The sequence below is a fragment of the Ostrinia furnacalis genome, unplaced genomic scaffold (assembly GCF_004193835.3).
Source record: "Ostrinia furnacalis isolate ACB-3 unplaced genomic scaffold, ASM419383v2 OfSCF2997, whole genome shotgun sequence".
Lineage (NCBI taxonomy): Eukaryota > Metazoa > Arthropoda > Insecta > Lepidoptera > Crambidae > Ostrinia > Ostrinia furnacalis.
The window spans coordinates 232,974-255,639 of record NW_021133236.1 but is presented as its reverse complement, the minus strand read 5'-3'; the positions used below and the strand labels follow the sequence as shown (position 1 = coordinate 255,639).

Here is a 22,666-nt window from a genome sequence, read left to right as displayed (position 1 = left end):
GTATTTTAGCTATTTTAAAACGATTATCCCCGACAGGCTATAATCTATTTACAGAGCGGCGCCAGACCGCATTCCAGCAGGACCTGGGATATCGACTTAATGCCCTACCTTTGCTTAGACTGCTATAAATAGAAACCGAGGTGCTCGACCTTCCGAGCTAATGGAAAATAGATGAGCTACTCACATATCGTTAACTTAATATCCAACAGCGTCTTATCTCATTACAAGCATCAATAACTTATAGGAACAGGCTCATGAGAAATAACGTTGCGAAAGCTCGTAACTGGCTTTCACAAATAGTTTACATCCTTTTTATCAATAATTGAAAGCAACTAGAAAATAGGTTCTCGTTCCACACCGCATCAGACCCTTAGACAATTCAATCTTAATCAGAAAATTGCTGCGAAACGTTGAATCCGGTCGACGCGTAACATTGGCCTTACCACACTCACGATTTAGACGTGCATTCAAATCTACAACTTAGTCGTAGTAGTGATTATTGTCAATCAACTAATTTTATGTTTTCTTTTTTTACAGGATGAAGGTCGTACTATTATGCTTGGCCTTCGCGGCTGTGAGTCTGGCCATGCCAGTAGCTGAGGAGAAACCCGTCGAGGTACCGGCTCAAGTTGCAGAGGTCAAGTCTGAAGAACCAAAACCCGAAGCTATTTCTCCACCAGCTGCCGTAGAAAAGAAAGTTGAACCAGAGCCTGAGAAAGAGAAAGCTCCTGAACCTGAAGTCAAGAGTGCTCCAGTCGAAGCTAAAGCTGAAGCTGAGGCGCCCAAACCTGAGGAAGTGAAAGAAGAGAAAAAAGAGGACAAGGCTCCTGAATCCAAGTCTGCCGAGCCAGCCAAAGCTGCAAAAGCTAAGCCCGAAGAAAGCAAACCAGAAGAGCCTAAGTCTGTCAGCGAAGTTGCTCCTGAGGTGAAACCTGAAGAGTCAGCTAAAGCAGAGGAAGTTTTGCCTCTTGATGACGCCGCAGCAGCCAAGTCTATTCCCGAAGAGCCCATTGACGTCGTTACCGCAATCAAGTCTCCTGCCGCAGTCGCTGATGATGTGGTTGACCCCGCTGCCATTATCCCAACACCCGAGAAGAAAATCGACTTACCTGTAGGCAAGAGTGCCGAACCCATCGCTGAAGAAAAGAAAGAGGAATCTGCTCCCGCTGCCGTTGCGGCCGTAGAAGAGAAGCCCGCAGAAACCAAAGCCGAAGAGAAGCCTGCTGAAGTACCTGCTGCCAAATCAAGCGAAGCTGCCGCCGAAGACAGTCTGCGCGTGGTTCGTGACACCGTTGAGGAGAAAGCTAAGGTTGAGGAGGTCAAAGAGGTGCCCAAACCCGAGGAGGCCAAGCCTGTTGAAGAAGCTGTTAAGGAAGCTGTTAAGGAGGCCGAGCCCGTGAAGGAAGGAAAGGCCAACGAGCCCGCCCTAAGCGAACCCGTGAAGCCCAGCGAGGCCAAGGAAGTCGAGGCCGCCGCTCCCGCCGCCCCCGCTGAGCCCGCTGTCCCTGCTGCGGCTGAAAAGTCCGAGCCCGTGCAGTTCGAGCCAGTCAAGCCCGCCGAGGAGAAACCCAGTGAACCAAAGCCCGAGGAACCCAAAGAGAAGCCGCAAGGTGACGCCCCAGCCCCAAACAGTTCTGAGGAGAGCAAAGAGAGCAGCGAGAAGAAGGAAGAGAGCGGAGAGGACTCTTCCGAGGAGAGCGGCGAGAAGAAGAGTCCCAAATCTTAGATTAGTTTGAGTGAGATGGCGCTAGCGGCGGGCGTGGGTCGACGGCCCTCGACCCCCGCCCCCCGCCCGCGGCCGGTGCGCCGCGCCGCAGCGCGACGTATGTATATGTGATGCATGCACGTATGTATATGTGATTGAGTGAGTGGCAAAAGCCACGTTGACGCGTCTGCGTGGGTATTCCCGTCTATTCACTAGAAGACCTAGAGACTTATTTAAATAGCCGAATCGAAAAATTACCTGCGTTGTAATTATTATTTCTCAAAGTAAATTATCGAATTTCCGGTAAGTACTATAAGTAATAAAATATGTTTTTATAATAAACCGACTTTTATTTCCTTTGATCCAAACTCTGTCTATCCAATTTGTAAGAGTAGGCGCACACCGTTGATTTTTAATTGGCCGATAGTTGTGCCCGATTTTAAATTGTATGAAGAATCGGCCAAATCGAATCGGCGTAGTGTGCGCACTCCCATACATGCCCATACTGATCAACTGCCCGACTAAACTATCGGCCGACGAAAAATCAACGGTGTGCGCCTAGTCTAAGGATAGAGTTAGAGACTGACATAGCATATTTTTATCTGTAGAATGAACAAGTATCACAAATGTAAAGCGAAATATCATTTTTGACAAAGATGATCTCATTGTTTACCACATACCTAAATACACCATGAATAAACAAATCTTAAAACATAAAATTAGAATGCGAGTGGTTATTATGACTCATAACAACACAAACCAATGAGTTTTTTAAAATAAAACATACTACCTACCACATATTACCTACTACTGATTTTTACAATAACGATTAATTAATTACCTACCTATATCTTTTAATTGGAGTAGCATATTATTTTGTTGATTGCTAGAACTTTTGTTTGCTCAACGAATTGATGGAATTCTAACTGATCATACAATAAATAAATCAAGAAGGTTAAATATCTTTTACATAAGTATGTAATCCATATGGTGACGACCCCCCTAAATCCGGAGGCTAATGGACACTCATAACACTATCAATTTGAAAAAGCATAACAAACCTTGTTTTACCTTACTTTGAGGTTTCGGTCACGATACTTGCCTTATCATGATCTCAATATTGCCTTTATCTTGCAATAATCTTTAAACATAACCATTAACCACGTAAATCAAGTACAAAACATCTGAGTCATTCCAATTCCATGGTAAAAACACCATGTTTTTATGAAAAATTATAAAGTACCTAACGCAATATTGTTACATTATAATATGTATACGCTTTCAAGCGTAATACACTTCTTCAAACACGGGATAATAATGTTGTTTGTAATTATTTTTGTAAATATTTTCCTATCTAAGTACATTAATAGAAGTAAAGAAGATTAAATAAAAGATAAGTAAACCTATAATTCAGGTAATTACATATTTTTACGACTACACCTGTCTGGTAAACGTCGAAGCACCTATAATAATTAAGGCTTTAATAATAATAGCCCTGCCCTAATAAACCTTTTTTATTAATTTTTATAGCGTTAAAAGTTGCATCTCAAACAAAATTTTTTAAACTCGAAGGAGTTTCCGGGCCAGCGAAGGGTCGTGGGTTCGATTCCCACCAGGTAATTCGATTGTTTTAAATTATTAAATATTATCCAAAATTGTCATAAAGAATTTTGTTATAAACGTCTAAGCCTAGGCGCAGACCACCGAATTTTAGTTAGCCGATAGTTGAGTCGGGGTGTTAATTAGTATGAAGATGTATGACAGTGCGCACCCTACACCGATTTGGTATCGCCCGATTCTTCATACAAATTGAAATCGGGCCCAACTATCGGCCAAACAAAAGTCGGTGGTCTGCGCTAAGGCTTAATCGAGTTTCCGTATACCCCTGGGTCACACACATCGCGATACCATTCGTGCGATATAACGAAGCGAAGTTCTTTTAACAGTTACCTACATATGACTATGGAAAAAAGCACTGAAGTATACTTGGCTAAACACTTCGTGATAGTTATCGCAATATGTGTGACCTATAGTCCGATCCAAAGAGGAGATTCCTATTTCCTTCATGTAGGTCATTTCATCGTGTGCCAAGTTTCATAGGCAGAGGAATTATTCGGGTTACAAAAGCTTCGTTGATCGGACTACTAGGGATTAAAGTAAGATGTCCACTCACCTCATTCGTCAGCATGCGACAGGCGATGACCCCCAAAGACCACCAGTCCACCGCATGCCCGTAGGGCTCCCTGCCCAGGACTTCAGGTGCTGTCAACAAAAGACATCATTGGTAAGTTTTTGGTAAGAATAAAATAAACGCAAATAATATAAACGTCTAGGTCTAAACTCGAAAATCAAACTAGAAATCTTTTACAAAAGTACCTACTTAAAGTATTAAGTTGTGTAGGTATCATTAGCTTCCTTAACATAAAGGGAATAAAAACTATCCCATAAACAAGTACTATCTGAAAAGTCACTTTTAGGGTTACCCAAGCTATCCAAGTTTAGATCTAGGCCTGAAAATTCACATAGCGACGTGACGGTGTGCATTGCGTATAGCTGTATTCAAAAACTGCATACGCTCACGTGAATATAAGCACGTGAAGGCTTCTTTACAATAAAGCATAAAGTCTCATCGTAATATAAATATCGTTATATTAAATAATAATAGTTACAGCAATTTACATAAAAAGGCAGCAAGACACACCATTCTCACAAAATTAAACGACCAGAAACCATTTCACACTTCTTGTGCTATACGCACCTAGCATTCCCCCATTCATACTTTAAATTATTTAAGCAATAAAAATAATATGTAGGTAATATAAAATATTTACTTTTCTTTGGTAGGAACATCTTGATGTCGCGTAGCACACGAAGTCCTCTTGCATCACTTCACTTGGGTATTTAAAAATTGTTTTTAAAGAGAACCGCCATAGAGTACAGTACCCGGAGCACGAATAAATATCGTTCCATTGTGGTATCGTAATCGTTTTGTATGAACATAGATAATATTTATCTATGGTATCAAGAAGCCGTGATTATTCGTGCTCGAGGTAGTTTTATTTAACTAAATCACTGTTTTCACTCGTTTCAGCTCAACGAAATTAGACAACTGTAGTACGAGGTAACTGTTTCATGAACTTAAAGATTACCATTTAAAAAATAAATATTTATCTAGTGGATCTCATACCTACAATCCTACATCTTTCATTTTCGTCTTATTATATTATCGATTTTATTCGTTTATTTAAACATAACGTCGATTCCAATTTCTCTAATCGAAAACAATGAGGGTTTCTTTTTTCGCTCACCAGTTGGCGCCACTGGCGAATATTAGGACTTTACTTGACGGTGGCACCAAATTGGTGATTGCAAATGCAATGCAATTAATCATAGCCCCATTAAGTACAACTTTTCAGACTACAAAGTTACGGGAAAATTCAGAAATCCATGTAAGTTTATAGCTGGCAGGATTCGAACCGCACAGCAGCCTGCTGGTGTTATAAACTACTTCACCAAGCGCGTCATCTCAGCAACTTTGAATTGATACACACGAATTTTTTATCGACTTGCACGTCAAAATTGTTAACAAGACATTAGGTGTGTACTAAATTCCCCTGAAAACAATATTGCAAAACAGGATTTTGTTGCACCAAATTTTAGCAGTAACTATAACGTTATCCAGTGTTTTTTGTATGGAGTTTGACAGACTTCTGACGTTTGTTAAAGTCAAAGTAAGACGGTGCAACCCAACCTTAGTACCTATTATAGATATTGAAAAAATACACTGTAACCTCTATGACAATCATATTTAAAGGTGTCTTACGAAAAATAAAAAGCTGTTTTTAATACTTCATCATTTATTCACATATTAATATAAATTATCACAAGACTAAGAGTTTTCAGATTTTTTTTGAACTTATACATCACAACAAATACCTCCTGTCTCATTTACCATATATTCTAATATGTAACAGCCGTTATTATACACGCTATATGACGTATAAATCTAAAATATCTTTCAAATAAGGCCATAGCAAGTTGTGTGCAATGATATAGTTTTTTACATGTGCCTAACAACACCACACTTCATAAACCGAGGCACACAATAAAGGTATTAGAATAGAATAAAATATATTGTCTTATCACCAGATTTGTTTGTGTAAACATATAAAATTATATTAATTTTAAGGTACTCGCTGATATGAATTACGAATGGATGTAAATAAACTATTTGCATAGGAATAATAGTTTTGAAATCATATACAGCCTCATCTTTGGTGACAAATATCATTCTGATAAATAGTTATTCGACGCTGAAGTAACTGATACACCTCCTATTTGACATAATATGTTTCGACGAACTGAAATTCTTATATCACATTTATGTCAATTAAGAGGTATTGATAAATAATCATCGTATGTAAATTAAATAGTTACAAAAGAACAACACCCAATTGAAATGTACTAAGGCTAAAGTCATAATGAGGTAGGACAGTATAAAATCAGAAAGGTGTTGTGTGGATTAACTACAATGCCTTCTGACTGGCTGACACCATTTATTTCACCAATCAGAAAACGTTCCAAGGTGCTTCTTTTCTTGTTATCAAGACTGTTCATGGGATTTGAAAACTCCCTTATTACTAGGCCATAAGGCTAGACAATCGATGTCGTTATCCAAGGCCAAAGAACAACCAAACCAAATCCAGGGTTATGGTATGAACGCGGAACTCAACGCAGGACGTGAACTTGGTTCTATGGATATAAATGTTAAATGTTTGTCTTTCACGCAAAAATTACAGGACAGATTTTGGTCGAACTTCACAATAGAATAGCTAACAAAGAAAATCGCTTAAAATTCAAGCGAATTCGGGGGGTCTCCCCTGGCCTTCATAGAAATAATGTCTCAATAATTTCCGAAATATGATAACTAAAATGCACGTCCTGCGTTGAGTTCCGCAGCAAAAATCCGCATTAAAATTCGAATTAAAATTTTCATAGTCATGGGCATATTATCTATCATCAAAGACTTATGTTTCATGATTTTCACAACGTTATGTCATACTATAACAACAAAAATAAAAAATAATAGGCAATGTCAGTAGGTTAAATGTAGGCTCACACTGATCTTAAAAATATTGTTACAATAATTGTTAATATTAGTTAATTTTAAGTAGCTTAAAGTTATATGTCGCGCCTACATTTATAAGGTCATTAATTAGGGGTATCACCAATAAAGATTGCTTGGAACTAAGCTGTAAGAAACAGCTTATTGTTGAACAGTCGCGTATAAAATTGTTACTTTTGTTATTTTTTTCGAGGTCACTTTACGTAATGTAGTAACATAAGTATTGTTGGAATACCAAACAAAGAAACACGTGTCATAGTGACGTATATAAGAAGAACAACGCATTGGATCTGGGCGTATTTGGGCAAACAAAAACAAGGCTATAATTAATTACCTATCTAATATGAAAAATGTTATTCAATTTGCTATCTTCATTTCTCTTGAATACAAAAATTCAATATAATAGAGTCATCATTAACAAAAGGCATGTATCTGTTCATCTGGTTACTTTAAAATGTCTTAACCTATGAGACAATTCATGCACCAACTATTCTCTAACAAATATTACATACACGTACGCTTTGTAACATCACTTTTACACTCTACCGTATTTTAGAATAAAGCTCTTCACTATACAATAGATTAAAAAAAATGAGAAAAATCTGTACATTATTTTTATATACATCTCATACATTAAAACTGACACCTAAAACACATTTAAGGCTCAGTATCATTACTATAATCTACGCTCACACGATAAAACCATTTTAATTTTATACAAATTGTAATTTTCGCTAGCAATATCACAAAGCGATCATTTTAATATAAAAAACACACAATAGTCAAACGACTATACTATACACTGAGTGGGACCGCACTCAATTTGTCATAAACTGTCATAAAGCCTTGTTCTCACTAGAGCAAAGGCAACGAGTTTTCTAACGCTACTTGTGATGTATATGAAACATTTTTCGTAACCTACCCTAGTGAGATCGAGGCATAACAATCATACAAAATAAAAGCTGTAACTTCATTGCATCCTTCTCTGAACACTCACGACACATCACCAACTTTTTTTATATTGCAATGGCGATGGTCCAATAATAGAAAAATAAACTAACTAAACACATCATAATTTTATGCCATCAATTTCTAGGTAACTATGTTTAAAAACTACCCACTTAGCTATAGTGTGCATTGTTAATAAACTTACCTCACTAAAATTCCACAAAGGCTAAAAAAACTTACAGATTACAAACAAACACAGACAAATTCAAACTCTAAATAAATCATATAAATGAGTGGACACATCAACCAGCCTTGGGAGTCATAGCTCTGAAATGATTACAACTAAATATAAACCTATTTTCATACTAATAGTACAACAGGCAAAATTAATTATTAAGTCATGCAGTTAAAACACAGCGTAATAATAACATAAAATACAAGCTAACAGTCATTACACTAATAGTAGTACAGTATACTAGTCAATTAGAAACGTAAATAGCGTGCCACCAACCGCGCAAGGCTTGTGAATGACGATTCGCAATAAGTACAAAATATGTAGCTCAGATAAAAAGTTACGGGAAAACTTTACAGAGACAAATCGTACCAAAGACATCGCTTAAATGTTAGATTCGTTAATTTGTTAAAAAATTCAAATCGATCACTAATTTTAAAAAATCTTATATTTACAGAAATTTTGTCCACAAAAATAAATCTTTATTAATACTTATCACTATAACTTGTAAAATTAAAGTAGGCGATTGCCGACGTCAACTATGTTTATAGTACGGACGAATATGCGCGTTCTACGTAGGATCAAAGCTTCGGAGTCGACCCCCCGAGAATCGGTCGCTCGACTAACTCGGTCGGTTAGTGCAGTTAGTTGTCAGTCGAGGTGCCTTGAGGAAGAGAGTGGAAGCTACAAGCATCACAAATATAGGGTGTCACGGATGAGTTTGCGCACTGTATTGCCAACTGTGGTGGACGGTGCGCCGGATAGATTGTAATGAATTTTGAATAGATACGGCTGGATATCGGTATATGACGTGTCGAATATGAGATCCGCGTCGGAGCGGCTCGGCATTTTAGGGACGTACTCGTGGCGGTTGATGATCTCCGTGATGAATACGATTTTGTCCTGGAGCATTTCGACCACGCTCTCGTGTTTGCTGTGGAGTTCCTGATCCGGGCGGGATTCGGTTAATTCACAGTATACAGTCCAAACTTCCCAGGGCACGCACTCGGGTTGAAACGGCCAACGCGCGCGTCTCTTTTGGAAGAACTCGAGGCTAATGGAGCCACGCGGCGGCGCCGAGGTCCCGTCCACTGCTCGCAACAGCTCCGAAAAGTCTGATATCTCGCGCCTCACGTTATGTCCCAGCGCCTCCGACTCGCAGCACACGTAGGTGAAGTCGATGAAGTCGCAATCGACGTCGACGTAGCTGACGGTGCGTATGGAGTAGCTCTCCTCGTTGTTGTAGGTGAACTTGCCGCTGGAGCGATGGAAGAGGACGGTGTGGAAGATGCTGGCGACCACCTCGTCGACCTGCCGGCCCTCCATCGACAGCTCGAACGAGATGGTGCGGGCGTTCATGGCGGCGGCGTCAGCGCATGCCGTTACGCGCGCGCGCTTGTCGCGGCCGCGTGGCGGGTCAGAGCCATTTCGCGATTAAAATACGTAACGAGTCAAGTCCGACACTGAAATGGAAATGACCGCCATTATTTTTTTATTTTATTTGTTGATTAGGTACACCAACGATAATTGGGACGATAACTGGGTAATGAAATCGAAATTCTATTTGGTCCGTCAGACGGATAATAATAAAATATTGGACACGTAATTTTTAATTTTTTTCATAATCGATTAATTACAGTATTATATTGAGTTGAAATGTCGTCACTTTTAAGTAAAAAATCTTCTTAAGCGTGACGTAACGCGCACACTCAACTCGATGTAGCACTGTTATTATTTAATCATGAATGAAAATAAAAAATACGAGTCTAAAATTTTCTAATTATTTGTCTGACAGACAAATAATTGAAATTTTGTCATCTAGCCTATTATACAACGATACTAATTTTATACTAAATTAACTTTCATAATTGCACTATCACTTAAGTATTCACAGCTTGCAAGAAATATTAGTTGCTGCTTAATTCCGATGATTGTGTGACAATATTTTTTTTATTCAGTAAAGCGGCTGTTCTGGTTCAATGCAGTCCTATCACTGCGATATCATACTGATAAACGCTAGCCGTGCATTGATAGTACGATACGGAAATGACACGCAAGCGACGATTTTAAAAGCGTACGTCAACATCGCACCGATTTGAAACATTTGAGTTGAGTTTGACCGTTTTGAATATTTTCTGCATATCACATCACACAAATCTTCGAATTGATCGACTGTACTTGCCCTTGATGAGGCAGTCTCATCAAAAACAGGAAAACGACTAAAACCCCATATTCATGGTAAACTTTTGTTAATAAACAAAGCTGAATAAACAATGTTCCAAATTGATATCAACATGTCAAGTCATTCTGTGTCTCTCTAATTTATGAGTCATATGCACGATTTCGCCTACACTCCCCAGGCGGGTTAGGGAGGTCTGATGGTGTATGGTCACGTATTTGGGCCTTACCCCCGTATTCACAAACGATGCTTGCTTAAATGAAGCAGCAAATCGAACGCACAGCGTTGAATAGAGCTCTGTGATTGGTTCGTGTGTCACCCTGTGCGTCCACGCGCACTGTGAGACCTCATAGTAATGTTTGTGAATACGGGCGTTAGTCTCCTCTTACGACTTCCACGGGAAAAGTTAGTTTTTCTATTTTGCTTAGCCGAAACCAAGGCCAGTTGCTCAGCTGATACTCAACAAATGTTTACCATGAATACTTTTATACAGGGTGTTAGGTAAATGGGTATATGAGCCGACACTAGCCCATGTTAACATGGGCATATAAATGGTATGGTGAAGTTAGAAAATTGATATCTTCATTTTAATTACCTATTTTAATGTTCATACAAATCGGATTTTATAAAATTTATTTTGTATGAAAATTAAAAAAAATAAAATCATGATATCAAATTTCTGACTTCACCATACCATTTATATGCCTATGTTAACATGGGCTAGTGTCGGCTCATATACCCATTTACCTAACACCCTGTATATAAATAAACAATCAACTCACCCATATACTTCAGCGTGCCGCAGAGGGTAGACGTTCGGGAGCCGATGGACAGCCACTTGGATAGCCCGAAGTCGATGAGGCGCACGTGGTAATCGGCATCCAGCAGTATGTTCTCCGGCTTCAAGTCCCGGTAGATGACGCCCGCGTTATGGAGGAAGTCTGGTGACAATTCAACAATTATTTTTCACATAAATATTCGTAATTTCATCATCATCGCAATGATGCAAAAGCGCGAGAACGAACCTCTCTGAATTCCGGGACAGACTGTTTGGTTAGGGCTGATATTGATATTAATGTAGGTATTTAAAATATTATGCCAATTTTTGCAATAATAGTAATAGTAAAGTTAGGAGCCTTATAAAATTGCATGAGACAAACGAGCATTCATGTGACTATCTGCTAGAGTTAGTGGAAACTAAGAACAAAACTAAAGAAGACTTTTACGGCTGCTAAATGATTAAATATAATAATAAATATCCTTGGACATTTTACACTGCGCTTCTAGTCCCCAACTAAGCAAAGCTTGTACTATGAGTACTAGACAACGGATATAACATACTTAAATACTTTATTTTTTGTAAATACATACATCATATTATTATACATAGAAAACACCCAGTCCAATACAAAAAAATATGTTCATGCACACAAATGTTTGTACTGTGCGGGAATCGAACCCGCAACCTCCGGGATAGTAGTCCGTTTCGAACCACTATACCAAACGGCCAACCGGAATAACGGAGAACCAATACGTTCGAGTCTCTGAACTCTGAAGTCCTATTTACCAGTACTAACAAAAAGAGTAAAAAGCATCCACTAAAAATCTATCAAAATACAAACACAGATGTTCAAAGCTGCTATTAAAAAATTGTAAATGACCTTACCTATAGCTATGGCAATCTCAGCAACGAAAATCTTCACTAAATCGAGGGGCAGCTTTCCGTATCTATCTAGCAGCGCTAACAGCTCTCCACCAGGAATGTATTCTGAAACTGATGGAAAACAATCGTGAGATACATCCTACTGAATAACGTTTCGTAAAAGATCTTTGAAAACCTGAAAATTTTTCTACACGAAAAAAAAACGGACAAACCTCTTTCTATTTTTTTAAGAATCATACCAGCCTTCTCTATTTGTAGTTTGTACTACAACAAGAATTCTATTACGATAGCAATAAATACATACAAAATGTCCACGATTCCGGATATAAATGAAAGCAATCATTACTGTAACGATTGGCCCTCATCGGATTCGAACCCGCAACTGCGACAATCATTTGTCCACGCGAACCACCAGGTCAAGCGGCCGTCAAATTAAAGGGTCGCCGTCCAGGATTTGACAACAATAAGGTCGAATCGTTTGTTGCCCAATTTAAATCATCCGTTATTGAGTTGGACACAAAAGCCAACTGTTTTCTATCCCAGTGGACGACAATTTTATGTAGGTAAATATAATGGTACGCACAACATTTCATGAGCATGTGTAATTTTTCACGTTACCTGAACCTCAGTTTCACCACCTTATCTTTAACTATAACTATAACCAGTGTCAGTTTGAGACTTTTGACATTTGTTATCTAGTTAAAGTAAGATGGTGCAACCCAGGATTAGTGTCCCTAACATTATGTGTCATGCTTAAAATGTGTAGGTATGTTCAACTACTGATGCAATATATTAAATCTACATTTACGCAACAGCGGAAACAGTATTCTTCTTATCAAGAATTATTTAATTAACATACTTTTTCGATTCCAGGAATCATTTTTGTTAAGAGTCTACAGAAGTCTAACTAATTTTACTCACCTAACTACACGAGGTACGACTGTTAACTATTAGAAATAAAATAAAATAGAACCTATGTAGGTATAAGTATAATCAATTACTTATGACAACTAAAATAGAATGGAAGTTCAAAGTGTACATTCATTATTACTGACTTGGGAATCTTCACGAAAGAAATTTAATAAAAAAGCCACTGATTATATTAGATAGCGAGGCGGTGATTTAATCATTTCAATTCTAATCGCATCGCAACTCACAGGCGGCAATGACCTCTAACTCAACTGGTATAAGGAGGCATTTGCACTGAACTCGAGTGACACAGCACGACCTCGGTGGTTGACTAACACACGTCTAGCCGTCCGGGTAGATAACAGATAATAATAACGACCCCATCACTAAAATAAAAAGATACAGAAGGTACAGTCGATAGCATATAGATTTAATATTGTCATTGAAAAATAGCACCAATCATAACTGCTTAGGAATATAGTTTTATATGCCTTTGTCTATACGTGTCGTATTGCACTTTATTGCGACATAGTTTATCTATTGCTAATTAATTAAATGGCTAATTAATTAAACTTTTGCGCACTTAAGTATTTATAAAAAAAAACTGCGCTAAACTTTGGAAACATTTTTCTTAAACGACAAACCATGCGATTTTTAATCTTCTTTCCTTGTAATAATGTTTGAACTAATCTTTATAGCAGGAAGGCAAGTCTAAAACCAGTGTAGCGGTTCTAGAAAACAAACAACTTAGCACTTCTGTATCTATTTGTTTAATGACATAGCCTACTCCACTTATGCTAGAAAAAACTGTACCCAACACCTGTTTGAACATACATTTTTTACTTTGAGTTAGTTGGTGAATTTATTTATAGAAGTCTATTCGCATTATGGTTACCTAATAGAATGGACAATCGTATTTCGCGCAAGGCGATTTTGAAGGATTATTCCACTATGTTCACTTGGGTGATATCACCAGGTGGAAAAAAGTGGAATTTTTGGTGTCCTCATATCACCTTGGATCCATATCACCTTGGATCCATATCACCCAGGTGAAATGATTCGACGATCGAATGATTCGATTTGTTCATCTTAGAATTTATGCTTCAACCACACCAATTCGCCTAAAATTCGCTTTAACAAATTAATTTCTTTAGCAAATCGCGTGCATAAACGTTTTCTATATTTCAGAAATATCTGGCCATGACATCTCTGAACCGTTATTTAGTGATGATAACAAATCAGGCAGCATTCCACTGATAATCACTGTTGAAGCAAGTGCTTCGTTTTACGCATCGCTCGTATTGAGAACAGTTCAGCAATGTTTATTTACGTGTTTAGATTAGACATTTATTTGGAGCACGTGTTATACGCAGTTTATTCAGCCAGTTACCAGTGCTCGCGTGGAATTAAATTCGTTACAGATATTTATTGCCACAATATGGATGTTTATTACTCTTTGACGCAACTACTAAACGGATTTTGATGTATTAATGTTTATTCATCAGAATAACATGATTAGGCATTTTTTAAATTCACGCGGCGAAGCTTCGATAGTACCAAGTCTACAATCTAGGCAAGTTTCTTTTGTTTACACAACTCACTACATATTTATCAATTATACTAATACCAAAGTCCAAAAGAGTCTCCATTACTGATCAGTAAAATTATGGAGGAATTCAATATTTCGGGGTCATAGTCAAGGTAAATTGAAATTTAATACATAACATTAGGGAATATTTTATAATCAAGGACCAAACTTGAATAAATTTTAACTGAGTTTTCCAGCAGAATGAATAAAGAATATTTGATAATCATTATGCTTACGAAGATACATAAAACCTACCAAGGTTAAAAATATCAAGGGCAAGGCAATTGTGACCCACTTGCCTTACATAGCTACATATAAGTTAATATCCACACTGTTAATAATATAAAACGAGTTTGTAAATGATTTTATCAAAATTAGAGGTCAAAATTATTTTGCATGATCTTAGTCATGATTGTTTTAGATTTTTTAAGATGATGTCCACAGCAGATAAGAAATTAAAACTTTAAACTCACCAATATAAAGTCTTTTCTTAGTCTGCCAACGGGAGACCGCCCTGGCTATGAAGGAATGATGACCGCAGATGGTTTGTATACGCGCCTCTTCTTTCACCTGTCGCACAGCGTTTTCATTTACTATCTGAAACGGTAAAAACATCATTCAAAAACAATACAATACAGTTTACAGGTACTTTTGGCTACAATAATAAAGAGGGAGCTGTTGATAAAGAATGCTGAGTAAATAACACCATAAACAAAGAAATTCACAGAGTATGACGTCGTATATTTTGGGATCTATGATTATTTTTCACTGATTAACTATGTTTTTAAGTGATAAGATAAAAGAGAATTGATATAGAAGGTTAAGGCATAACAGTAATTGCCTACCTTGCTAAGTGTATCATTAATAAAAATTTGTGGTCAGTTAATATCCGTACAGATAAGAGCACATCAAAGTTAGCACTAAAACTCATTTATTTCGCTTTTAAAAAGCACTATGACACCTAGTGTATTTATAATAGGAGTGATTTTCCAACCAAAACAGATGTGCTGTTGAGTGTGCCTGCCACTGACTACCAGTACTAGTCTAAAGAATGTAAAACATTATAGTAACCAGCTCAGAACAAAAGCCCAAAAGCCGATAAGATTATCAAAGTAAATGCACTGTAGATAAAGAGTAGTTTAGAGTGGAAGTTTATCGTACATGTAAATTTCATTAGGAAATATAAACAAATTAGGTAAATGGGTCAGCAGATAAGCATATTGCGAGCTGATAAGGCAGAGCACTTTGTTTGACAAGGTTCACAGTGAAAATATACCTGTACGATGATTGAGATTAGAAGAACGAAAGAAATAAAATTGTGTATAAACTGGTTAACTTTACACTGACTAAATGCACAAAATTACATTGAAATAGCTAATAAAGGCTTTAAAATAAATGTATATTCAGAGAAAGAAAGAAAAATATAGTTCCAGAGTGTGGAACTATCAAAGAATTATTATAAAATAGGTAATTACCTATTTCATGCTGGTTTTATAAGTCTATTTTAGATTACGTAATTTCAATCATGTTTTGGTAACCACTAGTCACTAACTACTAGTTACTACCTAACAGGAATTCATTAATATTATAATGGCTTGCTAATTGAATCAATAAAAATGCACTGCCAACTAAAGTATTTTGAAGTAAGTATTTATATTATTTCTTATTGATTAGGTCATCAAATTGAACCTGTATAGTAACTAAGTAGGTATCTTAGCAATAATTATAAAATGGATCAGTTCTACATAAAATGTTTTTTAATTTGGTCAATCAAAAGGAACAGGAAACAATATAATATAAGTTAAATTAGGGTCTGGTATTTAACATTATTTTCCTTTCTGGTTATTTAAATTAAATATTACTGCAATATTCAGTATGTAAAAAAAATTAAGGTAATAGGTTTAGAGCTTGATATTATACAAGTACAGGTTTTTTAACTATTGAAATCAGAAATGAGGAAGAACATATTATAGATGATTAATTTCAAGAAAAGTAGGTACCATTGAACATGCTAAATTTAAATAAAATATTCATAATTAGCAGTTGGCTTCTTGAAAAAATAACACTGAATAAAATAATACTATGAATTCTTTCAATGGAGAAACATCATTCATAATTTCATACATATTATGAAAATTTACTTAATGTTAATTGATGAGATGGTGTCATCATGTCAATTCAATGGAAAAAAAATTGCATAGCAACTCAAAATTTGTGTGAATTACCTGTGCTTTACTAAGGACTTTCAGTGCATACTCCTTATTGTCACTAAGTTTTGTTACTTTGTATACTTTTCCGAAGGCGCCCTTTGCGATTGTGTCCTCAAATTGAAAGTCCTTCTGTAAGAGGTCAGCGGTGATGGGGAATTCAGGCAGGAAGATCGATTCTTTGTGAGCGACCGGCCACGCTGTCTTGCTGGCTTCTAGGGGATTTTTTAGAGTTGAGTCATTCCACCTAAAAGGTAATTAATCCAAAATAACTTACAAAATAAGTGAAGTTGAATGCAGAGTTCCACCACCTGACTTTAACTGTATCTATAACCAGGGGTGGAATTGTGTAAAGCAATCGTTATCATTTGACAGTTCATAACGTACAACTAATCTGTCAAACGCTTTGTTTAACTGACTTTATCGTACGTTATGAACTGTCAAATGATTACGATTGCTTTACACAATTCCACCTCAGATAACCAGTGTTTTTTGTATGGAGTTTGACAGATTTTTTAAGTTGGTTAAAAGTAAGATGATGCAACCCATACTAAGTTTTTATGAAGAGTTAATGAATTTAGAGTAAAAGACCACTACAAATTATAATGAGCATTTTGGTTTTAGTTCCAAAATGAATGTCCTTTGATGAAAAAGAACATAATTTGCAAAGCATAAGCTTTGAGCTGTCCAAATCCAAAAAACTCCAAAAATTGAATTACAGATTTATTTAAGATTCAATAAAGAGCTTTGATTTCTGGCATATTTGATTCAAGATAAGTGTCATCTTGTATCTAAGCTCTTTTTAAAAAAATAACATGTGCAGTCTGAAAGCATTTTTAATCTAATTTACAACAGACAATTTTATTGTTCTGTGCCTAGCAGAACTGCTAACTCATGGTATTTTTTGAATAAATTACCTCATTTTAACTGCACAAAAATACCATGATGAAACCTTCATGATTGATTGGTAGACATTTTTATCTATTCTACACAAATATATCTAGCATAGTGTGTAAGGTAAATTATTCAAAACACAAACATTACAACACTATTGTTATGAAGTAGTTAATTATGTAGCTACTGGCCACTAACCTTCTACGAGACACCCGAGACCAAGGCCGAGATGCGCTGTACACGGACTGGTTACTGGTCACGCTCACGAACGAGCGTCCGCTGAGGTTCCCGACGAAATGCGATAAACTGAACTACACAAACAATAACAACATGCACTTTTTGTCACTGGTGAAAACAAAGAACTGACAGCGGACCCTAAACGGACGCCAACGGTCTCGGACACCCACAAAAAATGGTACTGGCACTAGACAAAGACTTCCACTATTATGTACATACGAAATATTTACTATTACGTGTGTTCAGCTGAGGATGACATTAGCAAGTTTTCGTTTCATCGCTGTCGCACTTACCTGACTTGTGAACGGCCCTTCGCGATCTGTGTGCGCAGATTCCTTGTTGCCTCTATGCTGACTGCTTTTGTTTTGCGAATTTCCCATTAAACTAAACAATTGGTCCTCTGAATTCGGAATAGTTATTTTTACAATTTTTACGGCAAAAATATTGTGTGATCTTCCAAACCATAAATCACCCATAAACAAACACTAACCACAAACAATTTTCCAAACAATCCAACCACAGATAAATAAAAGTTACAAACTAATTACCGGATAACGTTATCGGTTATGTTTATTTGTCTATACTCCTCTTTTCTTGAGTTGCGTGTTTTGAAATAACTGCATCTATTTAAAGCATTATATTCTTTATCTTTAAATCGTTTCTGCACTTATTCTCCAGCAAAACATTGCTTGAGAGCATGCGATTAAATGCGGTATAAGGCGGCTTTTCAGGTCATTTTTAAATAATGCTAGTTAAGCTTTTATGTAGTTAATAAAACCAAATCATACTTTTCACTAGATTAATGTTTATTTACTAATTTACTATTAAACACTGCCTTAACAAAGATACGACACGATAAAGTCGCCATAAAGTTTTAAGTTATTTAACTAAATAAGTAGGTACGTAAGGGCAAAGAACTTACCTATGTCATACCACATACCTACCTCGAGATAAGCAAGCAAAATTCGGCGGTGGACGATAAAGGCTTATCAATAGATTTCAGCTATCAAGATGCCATGAAGATCTCGCGTGCACACAAATATTACCTAGTTCGTAATCGTTTATTATCCACCTGTCAGGAAACTACGACGAATTCAAAAATAACTCTACCTACACAGAGGCGGGGCAAGACCTAAATTTGATGTGGGCAAGACAGATTTCGCGAGGCCTTGTTCTGTGGCGACCTGAAGACGGATTTTATGAAATAATAAAAAAAAGGGTCAAAGGTCTATTTGACAGTTTCTGATTTCTTGATTCAGTGATTATTTTTAAAGGAATATTGCGCCAAAGAATAATGTTCGTCACTTAAAACCGTGTTGTTGCTTAATTTTGTGTCTGATTATGGCTGAATTTGTTTGGAAAAAAAATATATTTTTATTTTTAACTACATTGTTTAGCTATCAAGAATTTATATTTAATAGTCAATGTTCGTATTGTGATATTGTCATCTCCACCTTGTATACCTACATTTTTTCAAAATTTTTGATGCGCGAGGCCCCTTGTACCGCGAGGCCGTAGGCGGTGGCCCACGTCGCCTACGCCTTACGCCGCCTCTGTACCTACACCATTGAAATCCATTGCCGGTCGCCTGTCCCAGTGATATGCGTGCAACTACTATGTCCTTAAGTCACGGATTCGATTCCCGCTTCCCACACAATCAAGCATTAATTTAAGTGCATGAACATTTATTTTCTCTATTCGTTTCCGTCCTATGTGTAAATAGGTATTTAATGAAGGTATTTATTTAAAAAAAAAACCTAAGTGTTGGTTATTTTTAAGTAGTCTGTGTGAAGCTATTGACTAATTTAACGGGGCCTATCTTTGTACGTTTCAGGTGTTTCTTAATAACGCGCCTCTTCTTCCACTCCAAGAACCTTGCTGTGGAGAACTGTTTGATGCGTTGTATTAATCCTATAGCTACTTCAATAGCAAAGAATACACATGAAATTATCGTCAAAAGAAAATAACATTTAAAGACTCCTCCCAGATCACTCATGTCCAAAGCTTTAATAAGGGCTTCGTCTTTTATATCGGTAAATCGATATTGCTCCCATTTGTCAACCAGCCCAGCTTGTAAATAAATTAGCATTATCCGGTTAAATTGATCGCTCATCGGAGAATTTCTATGAAAAATAAAGTTGGTATAATAATTATGAATTTGGTCCTTAGTTATATGTAGATACTGCTCTCCTTTGTCGTTCAGTTTGTTGCGTTCCAAATACCGACCTACCGAACAATCGATGAGACAAAATCTTCGACTATCATTGCTCATGTGGTTAACGCAGCCAAATATATCTTGGATAGGAACGAGCTTCGAATTGATCTTCCTAAATTTTTCTTCTGTATCCGGCAGTACAACATCAGGTGACGCCATGCCTTCTATTGGATATCCTTTTTCGATTATATCGTCGTACGTGTCCACATCTTTGCCTCTCTTATGTGCACTGAAGAACGATATTATAGCTGCTTGTGTAACAAAATTAATGGCAAAGAAACTCCAAATCGAAAAGAACAAAAACATCCTAAACGTCTGTTTCTTAGGTGGTTTAAATAAACTCACAGATAACATGTTTCGGTATGCATTGATCAAGTCTTTGCCGAACTGATCAAAACTTGTAGAGCCTTTTTCTACGAAGTTGAAAATGAAGAATACGAACCAGGTGCCTAAAAAGCAGAACACGAATTTGATCACTAACGTGTAGTTTTTTAGGAGCACTTTCACGTCGAATAACGTCGTTTCAAAACCAGCGCGATGGGCCATAAAGCACACACCACTTGCTTTAAAAGCTGTGGTCATATCTATCTCGACAATGACGAGGTCGAACTGGTAAATTGGTATGAGGAGCAAGTCGCCTCTCCGTTGTGCGAATTCGAATATCTGTTGGATGCTTTCTTCGAAGTCGAAAGGGCCTTTCATTATTTTTTCGCTGGGAGAAAAGTCTAAGCTAAAATTCATGTTCTGGGACAAAGTAGCCCAGACCAATCCATCTCGTCCATTTAGGGTGTACGTTCCGTCATCATTTACGTTTATTCTCACAAAAGGTACTACATCTTTTACATATGCCCTAAGAGTAAAGCCATGCAAATCTTTGGTTTTGTCATTGAATAATGAGCTGCCTAAAGACGAAGCATTATCTTCGTAACTTTTCACAATAGTTTCAAAGCCAATACAAGTTCCAAGATGGTCCGCCCGTAATTTAGAGCGTACGGTTACATTGTGGCAACCTTCTGTACACGTGAAGCTCTTCTCAAAATTTTCTATTGGATAAGTAATCTTCTTCGTAGTCCAGCATCCATAGCTGTATTTTAACTTGAAATGTTCGCTGATGTATGGATTGTAATGCGTGACTGTAAACTTTTCGGTGTCATCATTATATTGTAGCAGGATGGCATTACACATTTTGTAATACCACAATATAAATAATATCTTGGCTATTATGTCATTGCTTTCCTCAGCATTCTCGTAATACACAATTGTGTTTGCATGTGGGTGCCAATATGGTATGTCGCGGGCAGTATTCATCTTCTTTTCGAAGTCATCAAAGTCAAGGCATTTTAGAACTAGCGTATTGACCCGATACTGCAGATGTTCTACGACTTCGAAGCCATCATACTCATCGTCTGCAGCGAGGAATGCTCGGTGCATGCTTTGAATTTCCTTATAAAACGCGTCCGGCCAGTTGCCTATCGCCAAAAAATTCATCCACCCTTTTCTGTTGGGGATTGCAACAATCATGTCTCTCTGAAATTAAATAAAAATACTTTATTCAGTCCTAAAAATTAATAAAGACACGAATAATTCGTTAAAAATGGTTAAACTTACGATAAACTGAAATTTCTCTTTTTCATAATCTCGCTCTGGCAAAATGGAATTAATATTACCAGACACAAAATTAAACTTCAATAGAATCAAAAGAAACAGTCCCTCAAACGTTGAACCTATTCGACCCATGATGTCGCAAACAAAAACCTATCTAAATCTTAAAATAATAAACTAATAAGTAACTTTAGTTCATTCAATATTGATATTCAATCAGGGTATGGGTACAAATTATTATAATGATGATGAGTTGATCATCAAATGTAACAGGGTAATTCAGAAAACAATATTACATTAATACATAAATGAACCCATCAAAAGCATTAGGGCAGGGATTCTCAATCTGTTTTCTAAATAATTATAATAATTTTGGAGACATCAATCACGCATTCTTGAATGAACGTGATGATTCAGTCCGAACAATTAATTTTGTTTAAAAACATAAATACTTCAATTTTGTTTTTGATTTTCGATATTTAGAAAATTATATTAGTTTGAAAATTGTACGTCGTTTTTAAATGACACACGAAAAAGAAAAATACTTTTCAACAATACCTTAATCTGTTTATTCTTAAAAGTTGATATCCTGATACATATTAACATTTTATATACAATCACAGTAGTAAAATACGAGGAAACGTTAATAAAGCTCATTCTAAATAAATAACGCACTATCTTGTTACAGCTGGCATTAAAGTACATACTAACATGGTTTAACATTTCTGTCTATAATTAGGTACCTATATACTAACTAAAGTGGATATTTTAAATTTAAATATTTTTCTAGAAATAACAAATGCAAAATAATATCTAAGTGATTCAGGAAGTAATATATCATGTTGGCAAGGATGGCAATTTACTTATTTATCCTTTTATTTGCCGCGCGCTAAGCAGCATAGAAACAACTGCAACCTGATCACGTGACTTGTTGCGTCATAATGAGGACTATCATTATAACCGCTTCAGCGCACACCTGAGCCCCGATTACGGTAACTTTTAACGTTTCCAATCCAGACACGCTTCTCGATTCTGCGATACGATTGGTCGTTCAACAGCGTACGTCAGCTGTTTTGACCAATCGTATTGCAGAATCAGAAACGCGTCTGGATTGGAAACGTTAAAAGTTACCGTAATCGGGGCTCAGTTGGCGCCATTGTCT

The 22,666-nt window shown here is 36.8% G+C and overlaps 3 protein-coding genes across 6 annotated transcripts in view; 1 reads left to right on the top strand and 2 right to left on the bottom strand.

The window, feature by feature from the left end:
• Window positions 1-1,980, top strand: part of LOC114356891 (neurofilament heavy polypeptide) — a 41,359-nt gene extending 39,379 nt beyond the window's left edge. For both annotated transcript variants that reach the window (XM_028310272.1, XM_028310270.1), the window contains exon 2: window positions 538-1,980. In XM_028310272.1, the coding sequence (XP_028166073.1) occupies window positions 539-1,726 (1,188 nt within the window). In that variant the 5' untranslated portion in view covers window position 538 and the 3' untranslated portion in view covers window positions 1,727-1,980. The remainder of the gene's footprint in view (window positions 1-537) is intronic.
• The window catches only part of S6KL (ribosomal protein S6 kinase like), a 77,640-nt gene extending 59,453 nt beyond the window's left edge, over window positions 1-18,187 (bottom strand). Inside the window, exons 1-7 of one of the 3 annotated variants that reach the window (XM_028310267.1) lie at window positions 17,981-18,185; window positions 17,649-17,761; window positions 16,575-16,803; window positions 14,823-14,946; window positions 11,856-11,963; window positions 10,972-11,130; window positions 3,879-3,967 (exon numbers count right to left, since the gene is read on the bottom strand). In XM_028310267.1, coding sequence (XP_028166068.1) covers window positions 3,879-3,967; window positions 10,972-11,130; window positions 11,856-11,963; window positions 14,823-14,946; window positions 16,575-16,803; window positions 17,649-17,761; window positions 17,981-18,163 — 1,005 coding nt within the window. In that variant the 5' untranslated portion in view covers window positions 18,164-18,185. Of the gene's footprint in view, window positions 1-3,878; window positions 3,968-5,573; window positions 9,474-10,971; window positions 11,131-11,855; window positions 11,964-14,822; window positions 14,947-16,574; window positions 16,804-17,648; window positions 17,762-17,980 lie in introns of those variants that run through there. The other 2 variants (XM_028310269.1, XM_028310268.1) reach the window with 2 other exon arrangements.
• A 273-nt stretch (window positions 18,188-18,460) lies between these two features.
• Window positions 18,461-21,423, bottom strand: LOC114356887 (uncharacterized). Its single transcript, XM_028310261.1, has 2 exons — window positions 19,247-21,423; window positions 18,461-18,797 (listed from the first exon to the last, which is right to left on the bottom strand). The coding sequence occupies exon 1, from the start codon at window positions 21,421-21,423 to the stop codon at window positions 19,462-19,464; it is 1,962 nt and encodes a 653-aa protein (XP_028166062.1). The 3' UTR covers window positions 18,461-18,797; window positions 19,247-19,461.
• Between the last annotated feature and the right edge of the window lie 1,243 nt (window positions 21,424-22,666).